The sequence below is a fragment of the Lipotes vexillifer genome, unplaced genomic scaffold (assembly GCF_000442215.2).
Source record: "Lipotes vexillifer unplaced genomic scaffold, Lipotes_vexillifer_v1.1 scaffold554, whole genome shotgun sequence".
NCBI classification, from domain to species: Eukaryota; Metazoa; Chordata; class Mammalia; order Artiodactyla; family Lipotidae; genus Lipotes; species Lipotes vexillifer.
Window position 1 is genome coordinate 2,727,514 of NW_006794635.1, and position 24,506 is coordinate 2,752,019.

Below are 24,506 nucleotides of genomic sequence, written 5' to 3' on the forward strand. Positions count from 1 at the left end.
TAAAACATTGAGGAAAGAAGTTGAAGAACACACAGATAAGTGGAAAGATATTCTGTACTCATGGATTGGAAGAATTAATACTGTTAAAACATTCATACTACCCAAAGTGACCTATAGATTGAGTGAAATCCCTTTCAAATTCCAATGATATTTTTCACAGAAATAGAAAAAACAATCCTAAAATTTGTATGGAACCACAAAAGACCTCACATAGCCAAAGCAAACTGGAGAAAGAGCAAAGCATGGAGGCATCACACTCCTTGATTTCAAAATGTATTACAAAGCTATAGTAACCAAAGCGGTATGGTACTGGCATAAAAACAGACATATAAAACCAATGAAGCAAAAACAAAAGCAATGAAACAGAATAGCCCAGAAATAAATCCATGCATCTGTGTCACCTGATCTTCAACAAGGGTGCCAAGAATATACGATGAGGAAAGATAGTCTCTTCAGTACATTGTGTTCAGAAAACTAGGCATCCACGTGCAGAAGAATGAAATTGTATCCTTATCTCACACCACATACAAAAATCAACTCAAAATGGATCAAAGACTTAAGTATAAAACCAGAAACTGCAAAACTATGAGAAGAAAACATAGGCAAAAAGCTTCTTGATGTTGCACTAGGCAATAATTTTTTTGATATGACCCCAAAAGCACAGACAACAAAAGCAAAAATAGATAAATGGTATTACATTAAACTAAAAAAAGCTTCTGCATAGCAAGGGAAACAACAGAGTGAAAAGGCAACCTATAATGTGGGACAGAATATTTGTAAACCATGTATTTGGTAAAGGGTTAATATCCAAAATATGCAAAAAACTCATGCAACTCAGTAACAACAACAAAAAATTAAAAGTGAGCAGAAGACCCATATAGACATTTCTCAAAAGAAGATATATAAATGGGCAAACAGGTGTATGAAAAGATACTGAAGTTCACTAATCATTGGGGAAATACAGATCAAAACCACAGTGAGATATCACCTCACACCTGTTAGAATGACTGTTATCAGAAAGAGGAAAAAATAAGTTTTGGCGAGGATGTGGAGAAAAGGGAACTCTAGTGCACTGTTGGTAGGGATGTAAATTGGCACGGCCTTTATGGAAAACAGTATAGAAGTTCCTGAAAAAAATTAAAAGTGGAACTACCTTATTCAGAATCCCACTTCTGGATATATATCTGGAAGAGATATCTGTACTCCCATGTTTATTGCAGCATTATTCACAGTAGCCAAGGTATGGATACAACCTAAATCTCCATCAACAGACAAATGAATAAAGAAGATGTAGTATATATAATATTACACATGTATATGTAATATGTATATGTATTTACATGCATAATATTTCGCTTTAAAAAAAAGGAAATCCTGCCATTTGCAGCAACATGGATGAATGTGGAGGACATTTACATGAAGTGAAATAAGCCACATGAAGAAAGACATACTGCATATTCTCACATATGTGGAATCTAAAAATGTCAATCTCCTAGAAACAGAGTAGAATGTTGGTTACCAGAGGCTGGGGTTGGGGGATATAGGAAGATGGTGGTTAAGGGGTACAAAGTTTCAGTTATGCGAGATAAATAATGCACAACAATGTGCGAGGTCTAATGCACAACAATGTGACTATAGTTAATGTTGTATACTACTTGAAACTTGCTGAGAGGGGAGATCTTAGGTGTTCTCACCACATACACAAAAAAGGGTAAATGGTTATGTTAATTATCTTGATTTTGGTGATTATTTCACAATGTATATGTTTATCAAATCAACAAGTCATAGATCTCAAATATATACAATTTTTAATTGGTGATTATACGTCAATAAAATTGGAGGAAAAATAATTTTTTTGTTATTTTTTGCAGGCCTTTTGCCTTTCACATAAACATAACTTAGACTTGTATATAAGCATAGATATGTGTTGATGTAAGCCTACTCTATTGTATATAAGAATAAAATGCTTCTTTTAGATCTATGATTATGTATTCTTTATATGTAAACATTTATCTTTGTTTTTATACAGATTACATACAATTTAAATATTTTGTTAATGGAACCATACAAGCTTCTCTATATTCCTAATATTTTTTTCTTTTATGTTATTCCAGTAGTGCTGCTTGATTCATTAGACTCTGTTGCAGAGGTCAACCTTGATGACCAGGAGAGAGCAACAGCTAAGCCAGAAGCACTGCCAGATATGACTGATAATGAAATGACAGGAACAGGTAAGAGGGACAAAGTAGCTGTTCTCTAAATATGTAATATTCTATGATTAATTGACTTCATTTCTAGGGAAATGTATGTGATATATGTCATAGTTTTATCAATAAAATTTTACATTTTTTATTGAAGTATAGTTGATTTACAGTGTTGTATTGTGTCACTGCTATATTCACTGAATACAGCAGTGATTAAATTATGTGTGTGTGTGTGTGTATATGTATATATACACATACACACGTATGTGTATATATAACTTTTTCAGATTCGTTTCCATTATAGGTTATTACAAGATACTGAATATAGTTCCCTGTGCTATACAGAAGGTCCTTGTTGTTTGTCTATTTTACATACAGTAGTGTGTATCTGTTAATCCCAAACTCCTAATTTACCCCTCTCCCCTCTTTCCCATTTGGTAACCAAAAGTTTGTTTTCTATGTCTGTAAGTCTGTTTCTGTTTTGCTAATAAGTTCATTTGTATCAGTTTTTTAGACTCTCCATATAAGTGGTATCATATGGTATTTGTCTTCTCTTTGTGACTTAATTCACTTAGTATGATAATCTCTAATTTCATCTATACTGCTGCAAATGATGTTATTTTATTCTTTTTTTGGCTGAGTAGTATTCCATTGTGTGTGTGTGTGTGTGTGTGTGTGTGTGTGTGTGTGTGTGTGTGTTTGTGTATACATCTTCTTTATCCATTCATCTGTTGATGGACACTTAGGTTGCTTCCATGTTTTGACTTTTGTAAGTAGTGCTGCTATGAACATTGGGGAGCATGTGTCTTTTTGAGTTAGAGTTTTCATCTTTTCCAGATATATGCCCAGGAATGGGATTGCTGGATTATAGGGTAACTCTATTTTTAGTTTTTTAAGCAACCTCTCTGCTGTTCTCCATAGTGGCTGGACCAGCTTACATTCCCACCAACAGTGTAGGAGGGTTCCCTTTTCTCCACACCCTCTCCAGCACTTATTATTTGTAGGCTTTTTGATGATGGCCTCATTTTAGTTTTGACTTGCCTTTCTCTAATTAGCAATATTGTGCATCTTTTCATGTGCCTTTTGGCCATCTGTATGGCTTCTTTGGAGAAATGTCTGTTTAGGTCTTCTGCCCATTTTTGATTGTGTTGTTTGTTTTTTTGATATTGAGCTGTATGAGCTGTTGGTATATTTTGGAAATTAAGCCCTTGTCAGTTGCATCATTTGCAGATATTTTCTCCCACTCTGTGGGTTGCTTTTAGTTTTGTTTATGGTTTCCTTTGTGTACAAAAGCTTATAAGTTTGATTTGGTCCCATTTGCTTATTTTTGCTTTTATTTCTTTTGCCTTGAGAGCCTGACCTAAGAAAACATTGCTATGATTTATATCAGAGAATGTTTTGCCTATGTTCTCTTCTACGAGTTTTAAGGTGTCATGTCTTGTAAGTCTTTAAGCCATTTTGAGTTTATTTTTGTTTATGGTGTGACGGTGTGTTCTAACTTCATTGATTTACATGAGGCTGTCCAGCTTTCCCAATACCACTTGCTGAAGAGACTGTTTTTTTCTCCATTGTATATTCTTGCCTCCTTTATTGAAGATTAATTGAACATAGGTGTGCGGATTTATTTCTGGGCTCTCTGTTCTGTTCCACTGATCCATGTGTCTGTTTTTATGCCAATACCATGTTGTTTTGATTACTGTAGTTTTGTAGTGTTGTCTGAAGTCTGGAAGGTATGCCTTCAATTTTGTTTTTTTCCATCAGATTTGCTTTGGCAACTCTGAGCCTGTTGTGTTTCCTTATAAATTTTAAGATTATTTGTTCTAGTTCTGTGAAAATTTCATGGGTATTTGATAGGGATCACATTAAATGTATAAATTGCTTTCAGTTACTAGTATGGCCATTTTAACAATATTATTTCTCCCAGTCCAAGAACATGAGATAGCTTTCCATTTCTTTGAATCATCTTTAATTTCCTTCATCAATGTTTTATAGTTCTCAGCATATAAGTCTTTCACTTCCTTGGTAAGATTTATTCCTAGGTATTTTTTTAATACATTTTTAAAACAGATTGTTTTTTCATTTTCTCTTTCTGATATTTCTTTGTTAGTGTAAAGAAATGCAACAGATTTCTGTATACTAATCTTGTATCTTGCTACCTTGCTGAATTCATTTATTAATTCTAATAGTTTTGGTGTGGAGTCTTTAGGGTTTTCTATATAGAGTATCATGTCATCTGCCTGTAATGACAGTTTTACCTCTTTCCTTCCAGTTTGGATCCCTTTTGTTGCTTTTTCTTGTCTGATTGATGTGGCTAGGACTTCCAAAACTATGTTGAATAGAAGAGGTGAGAGTGAGCATCCTTATCGTGTTCAGATTTCAGTGGGAAGTCTTTCAGCTTTTCACTGTTGAGTATTATGTTGGCTGTGGGTTTGTCATAAATAGCTTTTATTATGTTGAGATATGTTGCCTCTGTACCCACTTTGGTGAGAGTTTTTATCCTGAATGGATAAAAATTCTTGTTGAGTTTTATCAAATGCTTTTTCTGCAGGAGTTGAGATGATCATATCATTTGTCTTTTCTTTTGTTGATGGGGTGTATCACATTGCTTGATTTGCATATGTTGAACCATCCTTGTGACCCTGGGGTGAATCCAACTTGATCATGGTGTCTGATTCTTTTTATGTATTGTTGGATTTGGTTTGCTAATATTTTGTTGAGGATTTTCGCATCTATATTCATCAAAGATACTGGCCTCTAGTTTTCTTTTTGGGTAGTGTCTTTGTCTGGTTTTGGAATCAGTGATGGTGGCATCATAGAATGACTATGGGAGTGTTTCCTCCTCTTCAGTCTTTTAGAAGATCTTGAGAAGGATCAGTATAAGTTCTTTTTTGTATGTTTGGTAGAATTCCCTAGTGAAGGCATCCAGTCCTGGACTTTTGTTTGCAGGGAGGTTTTTTTTGTTTGTTTTGTTTTGTTTTTTTGTTTGTTTTTTTGTTTGCAGTACACGGGCCTCTCACTGTTGTGGCCTCTCCCGTTGCGGAGCACAGGCTCCGGACGTGCAGGCTCAGTGGCCATGTCTCATGGGCCCAGCCGCTCCGCGGCATGTGGGACCTTCCCGGACCGGAGCACAAACCCATGTCCCCTGCATCAGCAGGTGGACTCTCAACCACTGCGCCACCAGGGAAGCCTGGGAGTTTTTTTATTACAAATTTTATTTCAGTTCTAGTGATTGGTCTGATCAAATTATCTATTTATTCTTGATTCAGTTTTGGTGGACTGTATCAACAATAAAATTTTCAGTCTCATATTTGCTACTATATTTAACAACTTAAATAATCTGAACTTGCTAGTTGTGACACGTAATGCTAGTAAGCTGAGTAAAGTGTGTTTTAAGATATATACTTGTTAATAAATGAATGAATGCTCTTGTTACAAAGTATAGTACTGTAGATGAATATTGACTCATTTTCTGCACCACCACCCCCCCCCCCCCCCCCCCCCCCCCCCCGAGTAGTCCATTAAATTTGCCATGCGTCAGAGAATTGAGACTTTGGTCTTGTGCGTTTCCATAGTTCCCTCTGTGTAGGCAAAAGCTAGATCACATCCTAAAATTCTGAAATGTCTAGGACCATCTAGACTTGACTAAAGGTTGTAAAGACCTTTAAGATAGTGCCTTTTCAAACTTTTTTTAAAGCAATGGAACTCTTACCTCTAAATGGAATCCTCTATATAGATAAAAAATGTATTTTATCAGTATAAATATAAAAGTTTACATATGTGACATTTACTTATAAAGTTAGTGAGAGTAGTAATGGTCCTTTGAAATTCTTAAAATTAAAAGTTCTAGATATTTGTTACATTCTTATATCATCAGACTTCCAATATGTTTGTATATTTTGTTTTTGTTGTATAATATGAACATTTTCTTGGTTTACCAGATAAACAAGTGCAAATGGGAACTTTTCAACTTGCTTTTTTGCAAGTCAGACACTTGGAAAAAAAGAACAATAGAAATGATATATCACTAGCCAACTCTGAACATCTGCTTGCATTTTATTTTTATTTTGTTTCTTATTTTTTTTCTACTTTTCTATGGAAGTATAATATACTTGTATAATAATTCACCTATCATCATAGCTTGATGAATTTTCAAATACTGAACACATCCATGTAACCAGCAACCAGATGAGAAAACCAAACATGATCAAAACCACAAAGTCCACTCAGATCTTTTATTTCTAGTCAGTGCCGTTCCAAGAGTCACCACTATCTTGTTTCATCCACTTCCATTTTAAAACGTAAAAAAAATTACAACAGAATTTTTCCATCTAGACATGTTACTCATTTACTTGTTACTACCCAAGTGAATATTCCGCCATGCTGAAAGCATGTGCTGAGCACATGTTCCTCATTCTTACTGCTGTTTTTATTTAAGTACTTGTCACGTATGTGCTGTGATGGTCAATCCACTTGCACTTCTTTCAGTAAGCAGATATGGATTCTTTTAAAAGACCAGTGTAGAGCTACAGCTTTTCTAATCAGTGATGCATAGTAGAGGGTTCTTTTATGTACAGGATGGCCAGAGAAGCTTTATTCTAAGATACACATGAAAACAAAGCCAGAGGCAAGAGTTATCACTCTGATGCTCTTTACAGTTACATACATGGCACATTTGAGCATGCAGATTAATTTTTATTACAGTTTTTGTGTTTTAAAATGAAATTTCAGTCAAACGTCTGTGGAACCCATGATTTTCTCTGAAAACTGTTTTGTAAAACTCAGTATGAAAACCGCTGCTGTAGGTTATAAGAAAAACTCAGAAATAAAAAATGTATTGCTGGAAGCAAAAATTCTATTAAGAGGATCCAGGTCAGTTATATAAAGCTAAATTTTCTTGGTCTTATTTCTTAAATGTTCTTGACTCTGAAATAATTTGGTAAGTCAATTACTAGAAGAGTGTAAGTATAATCTTATTGTCTTGTGGCCTTGGATTCATATTCCCAACCTTGCCAGTTACCAGCTGCATGACACTGGACAATTAATGCCTCTAAGCCTGTTCCCTCTTCTTTAAAATGAGCTCTTGTGATGATCAACTGAGTTAATATATAGTGCCTAGTATATTGTTAAGATTCAACAAGCAGTGGCAACTGTGTGGTTCTCATCATTATTATTTATATCAACACTGTTAAGAGTACAAATTATAATAAAGAACCTGAAGGCATAGAGTATAAATACCTTTTGGCTGTGAGGTATTGAATTTACCTAGTATTTCAAAAAATACACTTGAAAATTTTCAAATCAGCACCTGAACTTGGTTTAAAAACTGAAAAGATCAGTGGCTTATTTTTTGTTTACCAGGTGTCTTCCAGTATTAAGCAGGCTCCGTTTAGGTAATATGTTGTCAAAGATTATCTCTTTTTTGATAATACTATTCATGAAACTTGTGCTTTATTGTCTTAAAATGGTTGGTAACTGTAAAATGAGGGCCAGATCTAGCCTTTTGCTTGTTTTCATTTGTCTCAAGGGCAGGTACCATTTTGTGCTGTGGCTCCATGACCAGAGCAGTCACAGGAGGACAGTGTGGCTCCACAACGGGACCTTTGCCTCTGCCCAGTAGGATTTGACCCTTCTCAACGTCCTAAAGTGGAAAAAAATAGGACGTTTTTGACTTGTGGTGATATATAAAATACATGCAGAGAAGTCAGCCCTTTTCTCTATAAAATGCATGAAAAAAGTTAACATATATGAACCTGGAATTATTTTTAACATCGGTTGGGTTAATGACTCAAATTAGGAGAAAAGTACCTTTCCCTTGCTCTGTTTTCTGAGTAGCCCATAATACCACTCGATCTTCCATTTCTAATTTCTAACTTTTAGGTCATTGCTTTTCTGCATGTTTGCTCAGCTGTTGCTTTAAGCCAGAGCCTCTTCTTTCTGACACCTCACACGTGTTAAATTAGGTATGAGCATTCAGTGCCACTGTGCTATTTGCCACTGGGATCATTTCTTTTATACATACTCTGAAGATACTTAAGCATCCTGGTATTTCTGTAGAGGAGACAGAACACCTTGTGCCTTTTCCCTTTCTTCATAAAAATTCATTCTCTCCCTCAGCCATGCTACTCTGAATGTGACAGGTGGTTTAGGGCAGCGGTCCCCAACCTTTTTGGCACCAGGGACCGGTTTCATGGAAGATAGTTTTTCCATAGACGTGGGGCGGGGGGCGGGGGAGTATGGTTTCAGGGTGGTTCAAACACATTACATTTGTTGTGCACTTTATTTCTATTATTATTACATTATAGTATATAATGAAATAATTATACAACTCACCATAATGCAGAATCAGTGGGAGCCCTGACCTTATTTTCCTGCAACTAGATGGTCCCATCTGGGGGTGATGGTAGACAGTGGCACCCGAAGTGTGTTGCTTACGTCCAGCCTACTCCGTAATCTCATTTTGGTTGCTGTCCAGTAGTGGACAGCTAATGTCGCCGCTGATCTGACAGGAGGTGGAGCTCAGGCGGTAATGCCAGCAGTGGGGAGCGGCTGTAAATACAGATGAAACTTCACTTGCCTGCCTGCTGCTCACCTCCTGCTGTGCGGCCCGGTTCCTAACAGGCCATGCATGGCATGGCCCGGGGATTGGGGACCATTAGGCTTAGCTTAGCAGGCAAGGTCTTTTTCCTCAAGTCCTACTGAATATCCCTGCCACTAAAACTGTTAGTGATTCTGATCTCACGGTATCCTCCACCTTTTTGTTTTTAATATATTTAATCAAATCTATTCCTTTATTGGGCATGCTTCAAATAGCAGTGGTGACCTCAAGCAGTAGATAGAAAGACATCCCATTGTGAGGCATTCTTACACAATCATATGTGGCACTTGGCTCCCTCTTATGTTTAGAGTTGAAAATAGTTCCTCAGAATTTTATACTATGCAACTTACACATCATATAGAGGAAGAGGAGGCTGTATATGCTCTTGTAAATATTTTTAGGCATTAATTGATTAGTTCATGGGTATCGAGAGAAAAGGAGACTGGTCACTGTATTTCTCTCTTTTTGTTTTTTCCATTCTTCTATAGCACTTTTTTCTTTTCTCTAATTTTGAAAATTCCACTGTTAGTAGTGAAGAGTACAAAATTAGTAAGAAAATACTCATAAAAGTCTTAGATCATTGTTGTCATTAGATCCTTTGAATTATTTCCTCTAGAGTTTATTAATCAGTTGGTGGGAAGAGGAGGAGGTTAATAGGGAAGGAAGAGTGAACAGTGACATCCTGTCTCCTATTTTGGATGACTTGGGTGACTGATCATACCACAGCCAAAATAGCAGGTACTAGTAGCAGAACAGATTTTGTTGGGGAATATAATTAATTCACTCGAGGATATATTAGATATGATATGCTTATAGAACAGTCTCCTTGTCAGGAAGTTTAATATTCAGAAAAGAGATAAAGACAAAAGACATAGATTTGGGAGGCCCGTGCACATGGGCAGTTATTAAGTGGAGGGTCTTGATGAAGTTATCCACTCCACTACCACCACCACCACCCCCAGAAAAAAAGAGAGGTTTTAAAAAGAGATGGAGGAGCCCTGAGATGAGCCATTTACCATACAAGATGAAAAAGCAGCCATCAGAGCAGTGGGAAGAACAAGGAGGCGCTATGCAGAGGAAACAGTCCCCAGGAAGATGGCAGGGTCACACGTCTCAGGGTGAAGAAAATTTTTAAAAGTTGAAGAAAATTAAAGGCTGGGTTTGGCTACTAGGAAATCACTTTCTATTATAGCAGCTTTAGCAGGCTGTTGGAACATACTGGTTTGCAAAGTTAGAGGATTGAATTTCAGTTGAAGAAATGCAGAGTACAAGATGCTTGGTGGCCCCATGAGGCAGAGAGAGAGAGAGGAGAGACAGAATCCTTGAAAAATTGTGTCAATTTGAGAAATTGAGGAATAGTTTTATCCAATGCAGAGAGGTCGGTTAAGGGTAGTAGGAAGAGATGATAACTAGTAGAGTCATATTTTACAGTTAGCATGTCAGGACACATCTCAGCCCACTACAGGAGTTCCTGAGCCTGCTGTGATTCATGCTGATAGGCTGTGGCCATGCATGACCCAGGTTTGTATTTCACTCTATTTTGATCATGTCAGTATTGTCCTATAGGCTTGTTCACCATTCCTAATAGATTAAGGGACAATGTTAGTGTTCCATATTTCTTAGGTATTTGTGTGAATATACTAGAGATTGCATTTAATTCAACAGGTGTTTCTTATGGACAGAGCAATAGTGACATTGAAGCTCTACATCAGGCTTATTGTCATATTGCCCATTCTTTGGGAGATGCAGATGAACAAAGACCTGAGCGTAATGCAGTGGAAAAGACCAAGAACTCAGCAAAAGATCATCCTCAAGAAAATGAAGGGTCCTCTAAAAACATCTCTACTACAGAATCTGGTAAAAGCTTCTTTGTTTGAGACCCTCTCTGGACAGTTTCCAGTGTGGTATAATTTAAATGCAGTTTGCTCTAGTGATTGTTTCTCAGTATCTGAATTTAAAGGGTTTGTTTAAATCTGGGAATCACTGGTTTAGCTATAAAGTTAGAGCTGAACATAGGATGAAATTTCAGTTCCTCCTCTAATATGCCTTGACCGAATTAAGAAATGAGTTGCGTATTTTCACATTTTTTACACTTTTCCATGAACATATACTAAAGTTACTTTTTAAATAGAGAACAGTATTTTGGGATCAACTAAATGTGTGTGTGTGTGTGTGTGTGTGGATACACCCATACACATATATTTGATGTGTGTACGTATATATATATATAGAAAGAGAGAGATAAAATATGTAAATATATATTTCAAATATAAATATCAAAGAAGATTTTCTTGATACTAACAAACTTATAGGGGGAAACTGAGATTATTTTATGTGCCATTCTGTTAACTACGTCAATCAGAGAAAATGTTATTTTGGTGGTATTAGACACTAAGTTAAGCAATTTACATAAGATTTTTGGTTGCTGTTTTAACTTTTCTCCCCTCTCAGATCTGCCCACAGTAGAGGAGCTGATGAAGCCCATCAGAATGGATTCCTTTGGGGTCAGTGGTTTCGATTTACAACCTCTCAGGTATGACTTTTTTGGAATGGATTGAACAGATTGTTTGTTTGTTTATTGTTTTGTCACCGGGAACTTTTAGAATCATTTGTTCTACAAAACCATTCCTAATGAATGATTAACGTGTAGCTGGTATGTGTCTACCTGTGAGTCACTCCTGTTTTTTATTTTCACATTAGTCTTACTCAATTAGTTTATTAAAATTCTTCTCATGGTAAAATATAAAAATGCTACTAAAAAGTTGCTGCCACTAGGTAGGTAGTCTTAAAGCTTTCCACTGAAAAATAAAATCCCTTCAGCTCTAAATAGCTCAGGGACAGTTGATTTGAATGCTGAGAGGGAACATTAATTTTATTCTGTGCTGAGTCATCCATTCACTTCTTTATAAGCCAGTTAGTTTTACACTTAGTCACAGACCAGCTGTTGTCTTACAGGGTGAGTTCTTGGATCACAAGAAAAATGGGCTTCATGAAAATGTTCCAGCTCTGGTACATTTTAATGACAGCTTGTGGGACATGGCTGTCATTCAGCAACACAGAGAAGCATATCACAGTAGCCTGCACTTTGCATTCGTGAAGCACTTAGAGTGTCACACCCGTTATCTCATGAGATCCTCAGAATAAGTAGGTCAGGCATCTTTATCAATGAAACTGAGATAAACCAACTTAGGTGGAGCTCTCACAGGAACCAGTAATGAAGACGATGATGATGATGATAACAGCTAGCATTTTAGTCACATGTTTACCGTGGGCCAGGTACTGTGCAGAGTTCTTTACATACTAGATTTTACTTAATCTTAAAGCAACTCCATGAGGTCTCTTTCATTATTATCCCCATTTCATAGGTAAGAAACTGAGCTTAAAGAGGTTAAGTAAATTGTTCAAGATCATATGGCCATAACCCAGGAATGCACTTGGATTGTCAGGTCTTTGATCTCCATGAAATATTTCTGTGAAAAGCCTGTCATCCATGCATGTATTCATTTGTTCATTTGTGTTATCAACAGACAACTTTTTGAGCCTCCCTTGAACCCCATCCTCATCCTGTAAATCCACTTGCAGTGATTTCTTGGCCTTGTTCCTCCCTTTGTGCTAATTGAGAGAAAATGATGCAGCGTAGCTTACACTAAACCCCGTCGACTTGAATGCTAAGTCTAGTATTCTTCCACTGGTCTGCAGTGCTAGTTAGTATTTTTAAAGCGAAGTTATGCTTACTTACCATTGCTGTTTGGGGCTGTGCTAGTGCTACTGAAGAGATTTTTCACACATCCTGTGTCTTTGTTGGCATAGGTAGCACCATTTTAATAATGTGAGTTCTAAATATGGATTTTCACATTGTGTTTTAAAAGCTGAGAGCCAAGTGTACTTACATTAAAGGCATAACAATAATTATAGAAATGTCAGTAGTATAAACTTTAGTACACATATCAAAAAACTTTTTAGTAAATTAGGATAGGTAATTCTACCTGCTATAACAAAAATATCCTTGAAATTTTAGTAGTTTAACATCATCAAAAATGTATTTCTTGCTCGCATCATAATTCCATGTGTCTCAGTGGAGTTGAGGCGGGACTCTGCTCCACGTGGTCATTTAGGGACCCAGGCTGCTTCTGTCATCAACACACAGTTTCAAAGTTCTCATGGCCTCATCTAAACAGTCGCTAAGGAGAGAAAAAAGATGGTTTAGCATAATTCCTTTTAACTGCCTCAACACAGAAATGTTTTATCACTTCAGTCCACATTCTGTCAGTAAGAACAAGCACATCTAGCTAACAGAGTCCAAGAGGGCTGGGAAATATGGTTTGCTTGTGTGCCCAGAAAGAAAAGTTAAATGCGTTTGGTAGGCATCTAGCCAGTCTCCACAAGAATCTCCTCTTTTAATAGCCAAATATCCATTCTACTCTTATGAATACAAAGACCTACTCAGCCCCTCCCCAAAGCGAACAGCTCAAGTCCCATTCAGGACTCTGTCCATCTGAAAGGCCAGGATTTCCAGGTGAAGCACAGTTCTCTTTATCAGGTTTGAATATAGCTCCTCATTGTCAACTAATCAATGAATTAAAGAGACAAGTTACATACTTCATTACCCACACCCTTCTCATTCAGAAAGGAAAAGTATGAAGAAAATACAGCCATCAGTAATGCAACTTTGAAATCCAGTGAAAGACCTTGTAAAGACCCCCTACCTTGAAGATGGGAATTTTCCTTAATTACGCCATTATTCTGCTCTCAAGGAGAAACTACTATATATATATATATATATATACACACACACACACACACACACACACACACATATATATATATATACATATGTATATGGCGTGTGTGTGTGTGTGTGTGTGTGTGTGTGTGTGTGTGTGTGTATGGTTTTGTATAGCTCCTGGTTCCCATCCTTGAAGAATTTGTCTTGTATTTCATCACCATTGGCTTCAACTGAAGGGGGTTTCATGGGGGGAGGCTATGCCCATCTTGGAGGATGCACTGGTTTCTCCGTCCACTTTCTGCCTACAGGTGGTTTTAAGGCTCCCAAACAAGTCTCTAGTCTTTTTTTTTTTTTTTTTTAATAGTAGGGTTGTGGTTTCTTTGTAATTAGTTACTTCAGAAAGTTTATTAGGCTTCTGATGTATTTGGTTCCAGTTAGTCCCATGTGCCAGTAACTACACTAAACACTTTGCTACACAAAGGTTTTAAATCTGCTTTATGTCTTTGCTTCCTTGTTCTTTTGTTTTGTTTTTTCTCTCTCAATTTAATTGCAGCTGTCTGGATATTATTAGGAACAATAACCTTGTCTTTGAAGATGACACTTATAATGTGATATTTGCCAAGGGACTGAGTCACTCTTTTCAACCATGAAGTCCCATGATGTCTTGCTTTTTCATAGCATTTTTCAGTGCTGAATCTTATTGTTTGAGTTCAGACACAGAGAGTGAACCTAAGAGGCCCTGAGTTTCTAGACTCTGTTTCCTTTGATTTCTTCTTAAAAAAACAGCCCGTTCTATCTTGAGCTCATCTTTTTCTCATAATATCTTGTCAAAAGTAGCCAGTAGTAGCTAGCACCTAAAAACTGCCTGTTCTCTCCTACCATTTCCTTAGTACCCCACACTCGGTAGCCATGTGGTCTGCCTTATAAACTGTTATAGGTGACACTTTAGCAAATGTTTTGTCACTATAAAACATGGGTTGTCACCTCTCCAGCCTCTTATCAGTTTCCTTGCCCCCCAAAACCCAAGCACTAAGCCACTGACTCATATTTTAGGTTCTTGTCGCTATAGTACTCACATTCTAAAGGCCAGAACTAGTGAATGGCCCCATCTAGATTGAAGGCGTTGAGGAAATGTAGTTTAGTTGGTTCACAGCAAGAACAGGGAACAGCTTTGATGAGCAGCTAGCCAGGTTCTGCTACCATTAAGAAGAAAAGAACTATTATATTTTCTGATGATTCCAGCTACTTCTATTATTTCTAACAATTATCAAGAAGCCAATCTCTCTTATATGAAAATAGTAGCTTCTTAAACTTTCCTTTAATCTTATTTTATAAATTACAAAATTAAGTGACCTAATTGACCATGATTCAGTAATTTGAAAAATGACAATATCCATGTTTTGGGAGCTCCCGTAATATGCTGATATTTAACCACATTTATAACATTTCCTTAAGGGACAGCTTCCATATTTTGAAAATCTAATGGTCTGAAATGTGACATTGCATTTAATTGTTTTAAACCACAGAGATGATTTTATTTCAAAATCCTAGTGATTTTTGTTTTACTTAATTTTCCTATACTGTGATGAAATTATGCATTTTAATATTTATATTTTATGCCTCATTGACATAAATTATGGTTACTTATTTGGTTTCTTCTAGAAATGTGTAAAATGTTTTTCCTGCTTCAAATGCATGTTGACTTTATGAGATACTATAGATAAAAGATATATTACAAAAAGGCCACTTAGAAATTTATTTTTAAATTTTTCTTAGACAAAAGCAATCTCAGTCTTGTTTGGTTTGGCTTTCCTTTGAAGTAGGTCTCAGAGTCAACCATGAAGTCCTGTATATTATACTGCATTACAATTATCACCTGAAATTTAAAACAATTATGTGATGCTATGTGAGTATACTCTGTTAACCAGAATTATAAATAATATATTTAACATTAATGACCTAATTTGAATAGTTAACAAATATTAGATATATTTAATACTCTCATATATTAATCATGTAAATGTATTTTATATGTATCACGTGTATGTGTATATTAATAAAACTGATATTTGAGGAGTTATATAGGGTTCATTCTCTGTGTCCTGTTTTGTTTTATAGCTATAAGAAACTGGCTGAGAATAAAGAATCTGAATTTGTTAGACCTTTACCCCTTAATATGAACCAAAATGTTATGTCTCAAGAACCACGAACTGTGAACCAATTTTTGGACAGAAATGAAGAGAATGTAGTTTTAGAAAAGGCAACAAATGAAGGTACAGAAACTAACCATCCAAGAGTAAATACTGTGGAAGAACAAATAGATAAAATGTACCTTGATATTTTGAAGAAAAAAATATCTGTTGGTCCTTCATTATTACCTCAGGATGACAAAATAAATAAGGTAAGTTTTTATAATTCAAATTGATTTGACATATTGATAAATGAAGTTGTACAAATACTATTGATAAGTATGTACTTCTTAAGCTAGTGGGATTGGTTACATACTAACCTTCACGTAGATCCTGGATATCTGTGACAGTCTATAACAACACCTTGTAGTCCCCAAATTTAAAAATAGCACCATAGCATTAGCTTTCTTTTCAAAGCCATTCTTTATATTTTTCATGTTTTTAGTAAACGTAGTCCAGAGTTTGAGTAACATAAGAAAATAAAGGGTATTCGTCATTCTCGTGCTTTTCAATCTTTCTAGTAGTTTGTGTTCTGCAAAAGTAGGTAAGTTGACATTTCCTGTAAATGCTATTAGCAGCTCTTAAGAAACTTATATTTCATTGTTCCTTTTTTCTCTGTCCTTGATTTATTCTGATTATATAGGCTCCATGACCACAGTATTCCATTTTTATTTTACAGTTCTGAGTTATGTGTTTACCATAAACTATCTCCTTGTATCAATAGAATAAGGCAGGGTACTCATAAATTTTTACCTTGAGAAATCTGGGGAAAAAAGAAGCTAAGACTTTGTCATTTCAAAACATGTTCTTCCCTGCTCTCCTCCATGTTGATTCTAGTAATTACATGTCTTGCTTTCTGGCAAGCTTATTTTGTTTTATTATTTTGCTTTGTCTTACTCCTGACTTCGAAGATGTGCTTCCAAATACTAAAATTCTGATGAATTAGAGAACTTTAATATAATGATTTGCCTTCTATGAACTATGTTCTTTAGTAATCAGTATGGTTTTGCTATCTGTTAAATCTTATTTGCAACTGTAGTCGAAGTTTAAGTACTAAAGAGCTTGTACTTGTACGCAGACTTTTAGATCTCAACCCAGTTCTGGAGAAGAAGGGGCTGGAATTGGTAAACAGCTACCATACAAGAAGGCCAGAAGTGCACCTCCTTTATTTAAAAGAAAACCCCAGAGTGGATTATATGCATCAGTTAGGAGCTCGGGGTATGGCAAACCCAGTTCACCCTTCAAGACATTTTCTAATCTTGAAAAGAAAACTTCAAAGGACATTATGAAGAGCAAAAGCTTGAGATCCATTCCTACCTCAAATCAGGCTAGGAAAAAAGGTAATCATGTACTCTTTTCATGATAGAATTCTGTACATATCGTGTCTTATTTTATTTTCTTTGTTCTCTACTTTCCCTGTTTCCTTCCTCCTTCCATGAACTTTCCTTATTCATAGAAAAAAATTATTCATAAGGTACTGCATTCCATCTTTGAAAGATTCATTTCAATTGAGTTCAGGAGGTTTTTCGTCATAAGTTCTAGGTTTTCCTGAACGAGACCCAGAAAGTATGGCAAGTGAATATAAAATAGGAGAGTCAAACCTCTCCTCATCTGGTTGGCTTTGTAATATCCAAAATATTTGCCAGAGAAGAGCTATGAATTCAGAATGCAAATGGCAACGTACAAATGAGGGTCAACCATCTGGGTATTAGTTCAGTATAGACTTGGAGAGTAAGGATGTTTTATAGATCAAAGAATGCATACTTTTATACTCAGTGTCTCTGTTAGTTATTTCCTAATGTAGTCGCTTATCGCTATGCTGGCAGAAGGAAAGGGTAATTTTCCTCTTAGAAGCCCATGCAGCTAGTAAAAGAAATAGAAATGCTCAAGTCAAACCAACATTTCTGTTGCCTTAAGACTCCAGTGGGGAAGGGAGAGCAGTAGAGCCAGAAGCATTTTGTCCTTTTCTTTGTGATTAAATCAAATAGGTTACCAATTCCATCACTGTTATCTGGTGATAGTTGTCGGAGGAGAACTAACCTCACTGGAAAATTCACTTCTAGCTTAAAAAGTAGGGAAGTGCCTTTCCCTACTACTGTCAATTCCAGGACCACTTTGACTATATTTAAAATTCTTTCAGCATTAAAGACTCTCTTCTTCTGTCTGTATTGGTGTGTCTTCACTGCAGCGATCTGTGTGTGTAAGATGGAAAGGCTAGGGCTGATCTGTATGAGAGTGCAGGAGAACAGCAGTGGGGGATGGCTATTCTGGAGAGACAGGAGTATGATTGTTGGCTTAAAGCAAGCTTCCTTTCCTCCTGTTCTTAACCTACGGACCTCTGACCCCTTTTCCTAAGAAGTCTCTTGTGTTCTCTTATTTTCTTGTTTCTGTGGGACATCTGCTTGTGATGTTGTCATCTACTCATTGTTATTAATAATTAACTGCCCATTGGATCTAGTGCTTAATGTTAAGGAAAAACACTTGGAACATTTCCCAAATTTTAGAATCATCAAGAGGAGTGTGAAAATTTTTCATTAATGTTTTAGGAGTATTCATTCTGTACTTTCGGGATCAAGAAAATGAAATTTTGTTTTTAATATTATCTACTCTGTTATATGTATTTTAGATAAACTAACCACCAACATTTTTGAAGTTTACTTTATCCAGATCCATTCACATAACAAATATTTTTTGAGCACCGACCTTAGTCCAGGCAATATTAGAGGCCCTTGAGATACATTGGTAAACAAAGTAGACAAAGATATCTCCCCTCCCTCATTTTGTGGAACTTTCATCTGATGAGGAGAGAGAGACTTTTAGCAATATGCATAATAAATCAGTAAATGAGGTTATATGCTAAGGAAAACTAAAGGTAGAGCAAGAACGTCAGTGGGGGAGGTCACAGTTTTCAATAAGATAGAGTAGGCCTCCTTGAGAGAGAGCCATTTGAACAAAGACTTGGAGGAGGCAAAGGAATTGGCCGTGTGGATAGCTGGGGGAAGCGTATTCCAGAAAAATGAAATGACTAAATAGTGCAAAAGTCCTGAAGTAGGGAGGGATGCCTGGCATGTTCAGGGAACAGCATGGAAGCCCATATGGCGTGGGCAGAGAGGGTAGGAGATGAGACCGGAGAGTCAAGGGAGAGGCACATGTAGGCTTTTCTAGGGCATTTTAAAGACTTAGGCTTTCACTCTTAGTGTGAAAACATGAGCCACTGAAAAGTTTTGAGCATGGGAGTGATTCATCTAATTATCCTTTAGACAGATTTCTTTGGCTGATACCTTATAGACCATATACATACAAACATATACACACACTGTAGAGGACACAGGAAGAAGCTCAGAGCCCAGTTAGAAGGTGATGTTAGGAATGCAGGCTAGAAGTGATGGGGCTGGAACCAGTGTGGCAGCAGTGGTGGTGATGAGAAGCGGTTGGGTAAGGGTATATCTAGAAGACAGAACCAAGAGTCTAAAAGATCGGTTTGGGGTTGTGAGAGAGGAATCGAGGATGATGGCAACTGGGAGAATGAAGTTACTCTCTCGCTGGGATGGGGAAGGCTGAGGGGGAGTAGATCTGGGGGTGGTGAGAAGACCAGGAGTTCAGCTCTCGAGGTGATAGTTTTGAGGTGTCTGTTCTACACACAAGTAGAGAAAACAAGGAGGCAGTTAGGTAGAAAAGTGTAGAGTTAGGAGGGTGGTGTGGACTGTAGGTTTCAGACATTAAAGATAAATATTTCTGAAGCCATGTTTGTCTGGGTTTTTTTAATTGAAGCATAGTTGATTTACAATATTGTGTTAGTTTCAGGTGTACAGCATAGTGAAATTTTTTTTTTTGCAGATTATATTCCATTATAGGTGATTACAGGATATTGAGTATAATTCTCTTTGCTGTACAGTGAATGCTTGTTGCCTATCAGTTTTATGTGTAGTAGTTTGTGTCTGTTAATCCCACACTCCTAGTTTGTCCCTCCCACCCCTCTCTCCCCTTGGTAACCACGAGTTTGTTGTCTATGTCTGTGAGTCTTTCTGTTTTGTACATACATTCATGTGTATTATTTTTTAGGTTCTACATAGAAGTTTTATATAGTATTTGTCTTTCTCAGTCTGACTTAACTTCACTAAGCATAATGTTCTCTGCAACTGATGAAGATTATCAAGAGAGCATATCTAGAGAACAAAGAGCCAGGGCCTGAACCCTGGGCCTGCTAACCTTAAGAGGTCAGGCGGAAGAGGAGTCGCCTGCAAAGAAGACAGAGCAAGGTTGCAGGAAACCCGAGTCTGCGGGGTCCTGAAAGCCAGGTGAAGACAGTGTGTAAAGGAGAATTGATCTGCTCTATCAGTTGCTGCTGAGGGATAAAGGGAGAGGGATAAAGAGGGATGGGGACTGACAGCTGGCCTTTGGGTTTAGCAAAAAGGAAGCCATCAGTATTGGACAAGCAGTTTCCGTGGATATGTGGCTGTGAAAGGCAAGCTGAGTGAGAATAGGAGGAGTGGATTTGGATACTTCGAGCTCTAGACCCCCCTGGAGGAAAGCGTGTAAAAGGTAGGAAGAAAAAAGTGGGGCAGTAGCTGGCATGGAAGTGGTTAGGAGAAGCCTTTTATTTTGCTTTGTTTTGTTTTAATGGGAGAAATAATAGTTGTGAATGAATAATAGTATGTTTATGCACTTTGGAAAGATGCAGTGGACAGGCAGAAATGCATGATGGAGGGGAGAATTGCTAGAGCAGTGTCCTTGAGTAGAGGAGCTGTCTTGGGATCCAGTGCACATGGGAAGGGTTGGCTTCAGAGAGGACCATGGACAGTTCGCCTGTGGGCAAGCCGATAGGAAGGGGGGAGATGTGGGTGCAGCCTGGTGGGTGGGTAGAAGTGGTGAGAGGTTGCTTCCATTTACTCTGAGAAGTAAAGTACAATGTGATGAGGTGGCAGTGAAGTTGGGGCAGGGGTGTTGGAGGAGGGAAGATGTGAAAAGGCAATCCTGGAGGGTTAGACTGCAGCAGGAAGCGTCGGTGTGCAGTTAGTGACCACGAGTGTAAGTTGAGACAAGGCAGCGTGTGTGTGTGTGTGTGTGTATTTGTATATGTGTGTGCACAGCCACATTCTACTGCACGATTGCAGGTGTTGGGTAGTTGTATAGTTGGGGTTATCAAGAGGCGTGGCTTTTGCCAAATGGGTACAGTGAACTGAGAGAGGAGCAAGAAGGGAGAGACCAGCGTATGTGGAATGTAAGTTGAGTCATGAAGGAAGAAAAGACATCGGGAGGGGGGGTGATACAGCATGACACAGGCAGGACCACAAAGTGAGTCCCAGGGGCGCCCAAGGATGGTGGGAATCCAGGTGTGAGGAAGGATTGATGGAGAGTAAATGCATTACTGGTGATAGAAAAAGATCTAGAGCGCCAGTGGGAGAGAGCAGCTGGGGCGGAGAGGCACGTATATACAGGGGTTGAAAGGATCTCCTGTGCATGTATGGAAATTACTGAGAGTGAAGACAAGTAATGTCATGGGGTGGGAAGGAAACGAGGGGGTTGGTATAGACGTTGATAGATGAAAGTAATATTTTTATGGATATTTCCCCCTATTTCACATTTTCATAGTGCTTGTGACTACCGAAATAAAAAAGAAACACATCAGTAAAATTCATACTAAAGTACAATGGTAAACTGTGACTGTCTATTTTTATACTGAGCTACTTTTTCTCATTAGACTGTCCATTAAGTATGATTTTTTAATCTCTGTCTTTTTATTGGAAAATTGCCCAGAGTGACTAGTTTCATTTCCAAAGAACTGGACTTCCTTTGGGGTGATTGTTACTTGTCACAGGTTGAGTCTCCAAGAAGCAGACCCTGAGGCAGAGATGAGTGTCCAGAGAGTCTAGAGACTGTGCTTGGCATCCACATTGGGTATGATGAAGAAGTAGCCCAATGACTGGGGCTTACGCAGTTAGAAGCCTTCTTTCTTTTCACGTAACCAAGAAACCAGGGCTCGTCAGTTCATAGCTGGTGCAACTGTGCAAGGACCCTTCTTTCCTGCTGCAAAATCCTTAGTCGGTGACTTTTGTCTTCCTTGTCACAAGATGGCTACACAACCTCCAGGCCTGTCAGGAGGAGAGGTGAAAGGTGAAAGGTCCCTGCCTGTTAACTCAGCAGCTTCTTAATCAGAAAAGTAGTCACTTTCTTGGAAGTGCCACGTAGGAAACTTTTGCTTTCATCTTATTGGCCAGAACTTTGATCCTGTGTTTCCTTCCCACCCCTCTCCTCAGTTGCATGGAGTCCAGGGGGATGGGTGTTTTTAACTGGCACCCTGCTCCCCAGGGCAAAATTAGGTTTCTGTTATTAGGGAGGAAAAGGAGATTGGCAGCTAGTGGTGTCTGCATGTGGCGGTTTTCCTTTTTATTCTAAATTAATTTTCTTGGGCTACTGCCTCTTATATTTTTATCTTTAGACTAATACGTTTACTGTCACAAAAGGAATAATTGCTCGTTACTTAAATTTAAAAAACACAGAGAAGTAAAAAGAAAGCAACAATTAGCCAGAAACAACTGAGGTCACACTGGGTGAGCCTCTTTCCATCCTTCTTGTATGTATGTCCTTGTCCAGGTTGAAGGAAGCGGGGATGGGAGCTGGAAGGAAGGAGACAGGCAAGACAAACAGACAAAGCATTTTATAAGAACAGATCACACTTCATAAGTTCTTTTTAAATAAAATACTAGATTGAGTTTTACTTAAATCTGTAAGACGAGAAAGAAACTTCATCCTAAGAAATACTACATCTCAAAAGATCCCTTTAAGAAAATAGACTGTGAAAACCTCTGAAAGGTTGCCAAAACGATGTTGTTGTTTTTAACTACATTTTGTACATTATCTGTTTTCCCTTCTATGAAATATCAGGTAGTAAAACCCCCAGTCACATGCCTGCTACCCATTTTTGTTGGATTTATTTTTACTTGTTCAGGATATATTTAGTTTATTCGCTCCAGCGACTGTAATTCTCCTCAGCTTTTAAATGAGGGTCTTGGTTCTGGCTATGAAAGGGCCAGAATGCTTTTCACCAGTCCCTTATCCATCGCTTCTCCATTCTGGAATTACTTTGATTGGTTTCTTATTTGACTGAATTTTCTTAATCCATTGTTTTTTCAAGAAGGGTTCATGGGTTCCAAATTCTGCAGTGCTTTTTCACATTTGAATTTTATATCCGAGCAAATTTTCTTTCGGGTATAAAGGGGAAAGATACTGTCCATGTACTATTATTGAAAATAATTACTTAGAGAAACCAAAATTAAGAATCCAGGAAGGGAGAATTGTGGTATAAAAGCACTGGCTGACTGCAGGTTGAGCAAGAACCACCTGCCACTCTTGGCCACCACATCCTAGGGAGAATCACAATGCTAGCGGAATCACACCCCATTCGTTGGCCATGTTGATGCACCTCCAGTGACTTGGAAGGATTAATGCCTGCTTTTACAGTGATTCAAACATTTCCTTTATGAACACTTTAAGACATTTCTCGAGAAAAACCTTCCACATCAAACAATCCAATTAAATATGATTACTACTCTATAAGGAAAATCCTGCATGCCCGGAAAAGATTAGAAGGAAATCTCAGGCTGAGGTACTACTGGGGACGTGTTTCTTCTTTTGACTTTCCTGTATTTTCCAAACCTTTTAATGACCGTGTATTTCACTTTAATGAAAAAGTAAACTCTGCATTTGAAAAGTTAGCATCTTGAAAAAATTATATTAAAAATATAAATTTCAAATGCTTCATTTACATCTAAGGCAATCAAATAAATATTTACTCAGTGTGCAGTTCAGAATCTGTAATAATTGAACGTGGGCCTCAAGACCTCTTCTAGGTATTTCCCTTAAATGTTTATTTTTATTATTAACTGAATAACTTACTGGCTTAGAATTATTTCCACTGTTTGAGGATTTACGAGGTACCTTTTAAAAGCTGAAAATCTCACCAGAATATATATACATTAATCACATTTTTTCTAATTTAATAAACAGGGTATTATAGCAGTATTATCATTTTGTTTTTTAAAATACTTGTTATAAAGTTTCCATGTAATCTGTATTATTCCAGTGATACTATTATCTTGAGATACGTTACTTATAAAAGTGCTCTGAAAGCACACTTAATCTGAAGTAAAATGCTTCATAAAGTTATCAGCTGCTCTTTGATTCATTGTTTAGATATTTTTATTTGTTACTGCTGTGAACATTTGATAGAATAATTATTGAAAAATAATAAAACCTGAAATTATCCCAATCTACATTCTCCTCACGTTTATTTAGCTCCAGTTGTCATTTGACGTGAATCTTGTGTCATTACCCTTCTGTGTCAAATTGAGCAGAATGTTGATTATGGGCAGGAGTTTGGAGTGCAGTGAAACAGATGCATTGCAGGCATCAGCCTGCTTCGTGATCCTCGTTTGTCTTAGTGTTCTCATTGTATTAGTACTTATTGTTACATAATTGCTGAATACACACTCAACTTAGTTTGTATTTGTGGTGCTTTTATCCATTGCTTACAATCTTCAGAAATCTTATCTGGAACAAGACTCATCAGGCCTGCAGCTTTGGGTAAAGCAGCACCCCAAACGGAAAGTTGCCTGGCTACTCCTAAGAAGTCTGAAGGCCCTACAGAAGCAGATTCCTGTGCTCAGGTTCAGAATGTAGGTATTGAATTTCAAAATAATATTCATAATGTTTTTATGTTCTGTAATTATATATTGAAACTAAATTATAAATAATGAAATATATGTAATTTCTTTTATGTTGACTGATATTCT

General features: G+C 37.3%; 1 protein-coding gene across 1 annotated transcript in view; it reads left to right on the forward strand.

Moving 5' to 3' along the window:
* Positions 1-24,506, forward strand: part of CEP162 (centrosomal protein 162) — a 99,119-nt gene that overhangs the window by 25,454 nt on the left and 49,159 nt on the right. Inside the window, exons 9-14 of the mRNA XM_007467329.1 lie at positions 2,115-2,231; positions 10,465-10,656; positions 11,251-11,332; positions 15,644-15,926; positions 16,793-17,054; positions 24,256-24,389. Coding sequence (XP_007467391.1) covers positions 2,115-2,231; positions 10,465-10,656; positions 11,251-11,332; positions 15,644-15,926; positions 16,793-17,054; positions 24,256-24,389 — 1,070 coding nt within the window. The remainder of the gene's footprint in view (positions 1-2,114; positions 2,232-10,464; positions 10,657-11,250; positions 11,333-15,643; positions 15,927-16,792; positions 17,055-24,255; positions 24,390-24,506) is intronic.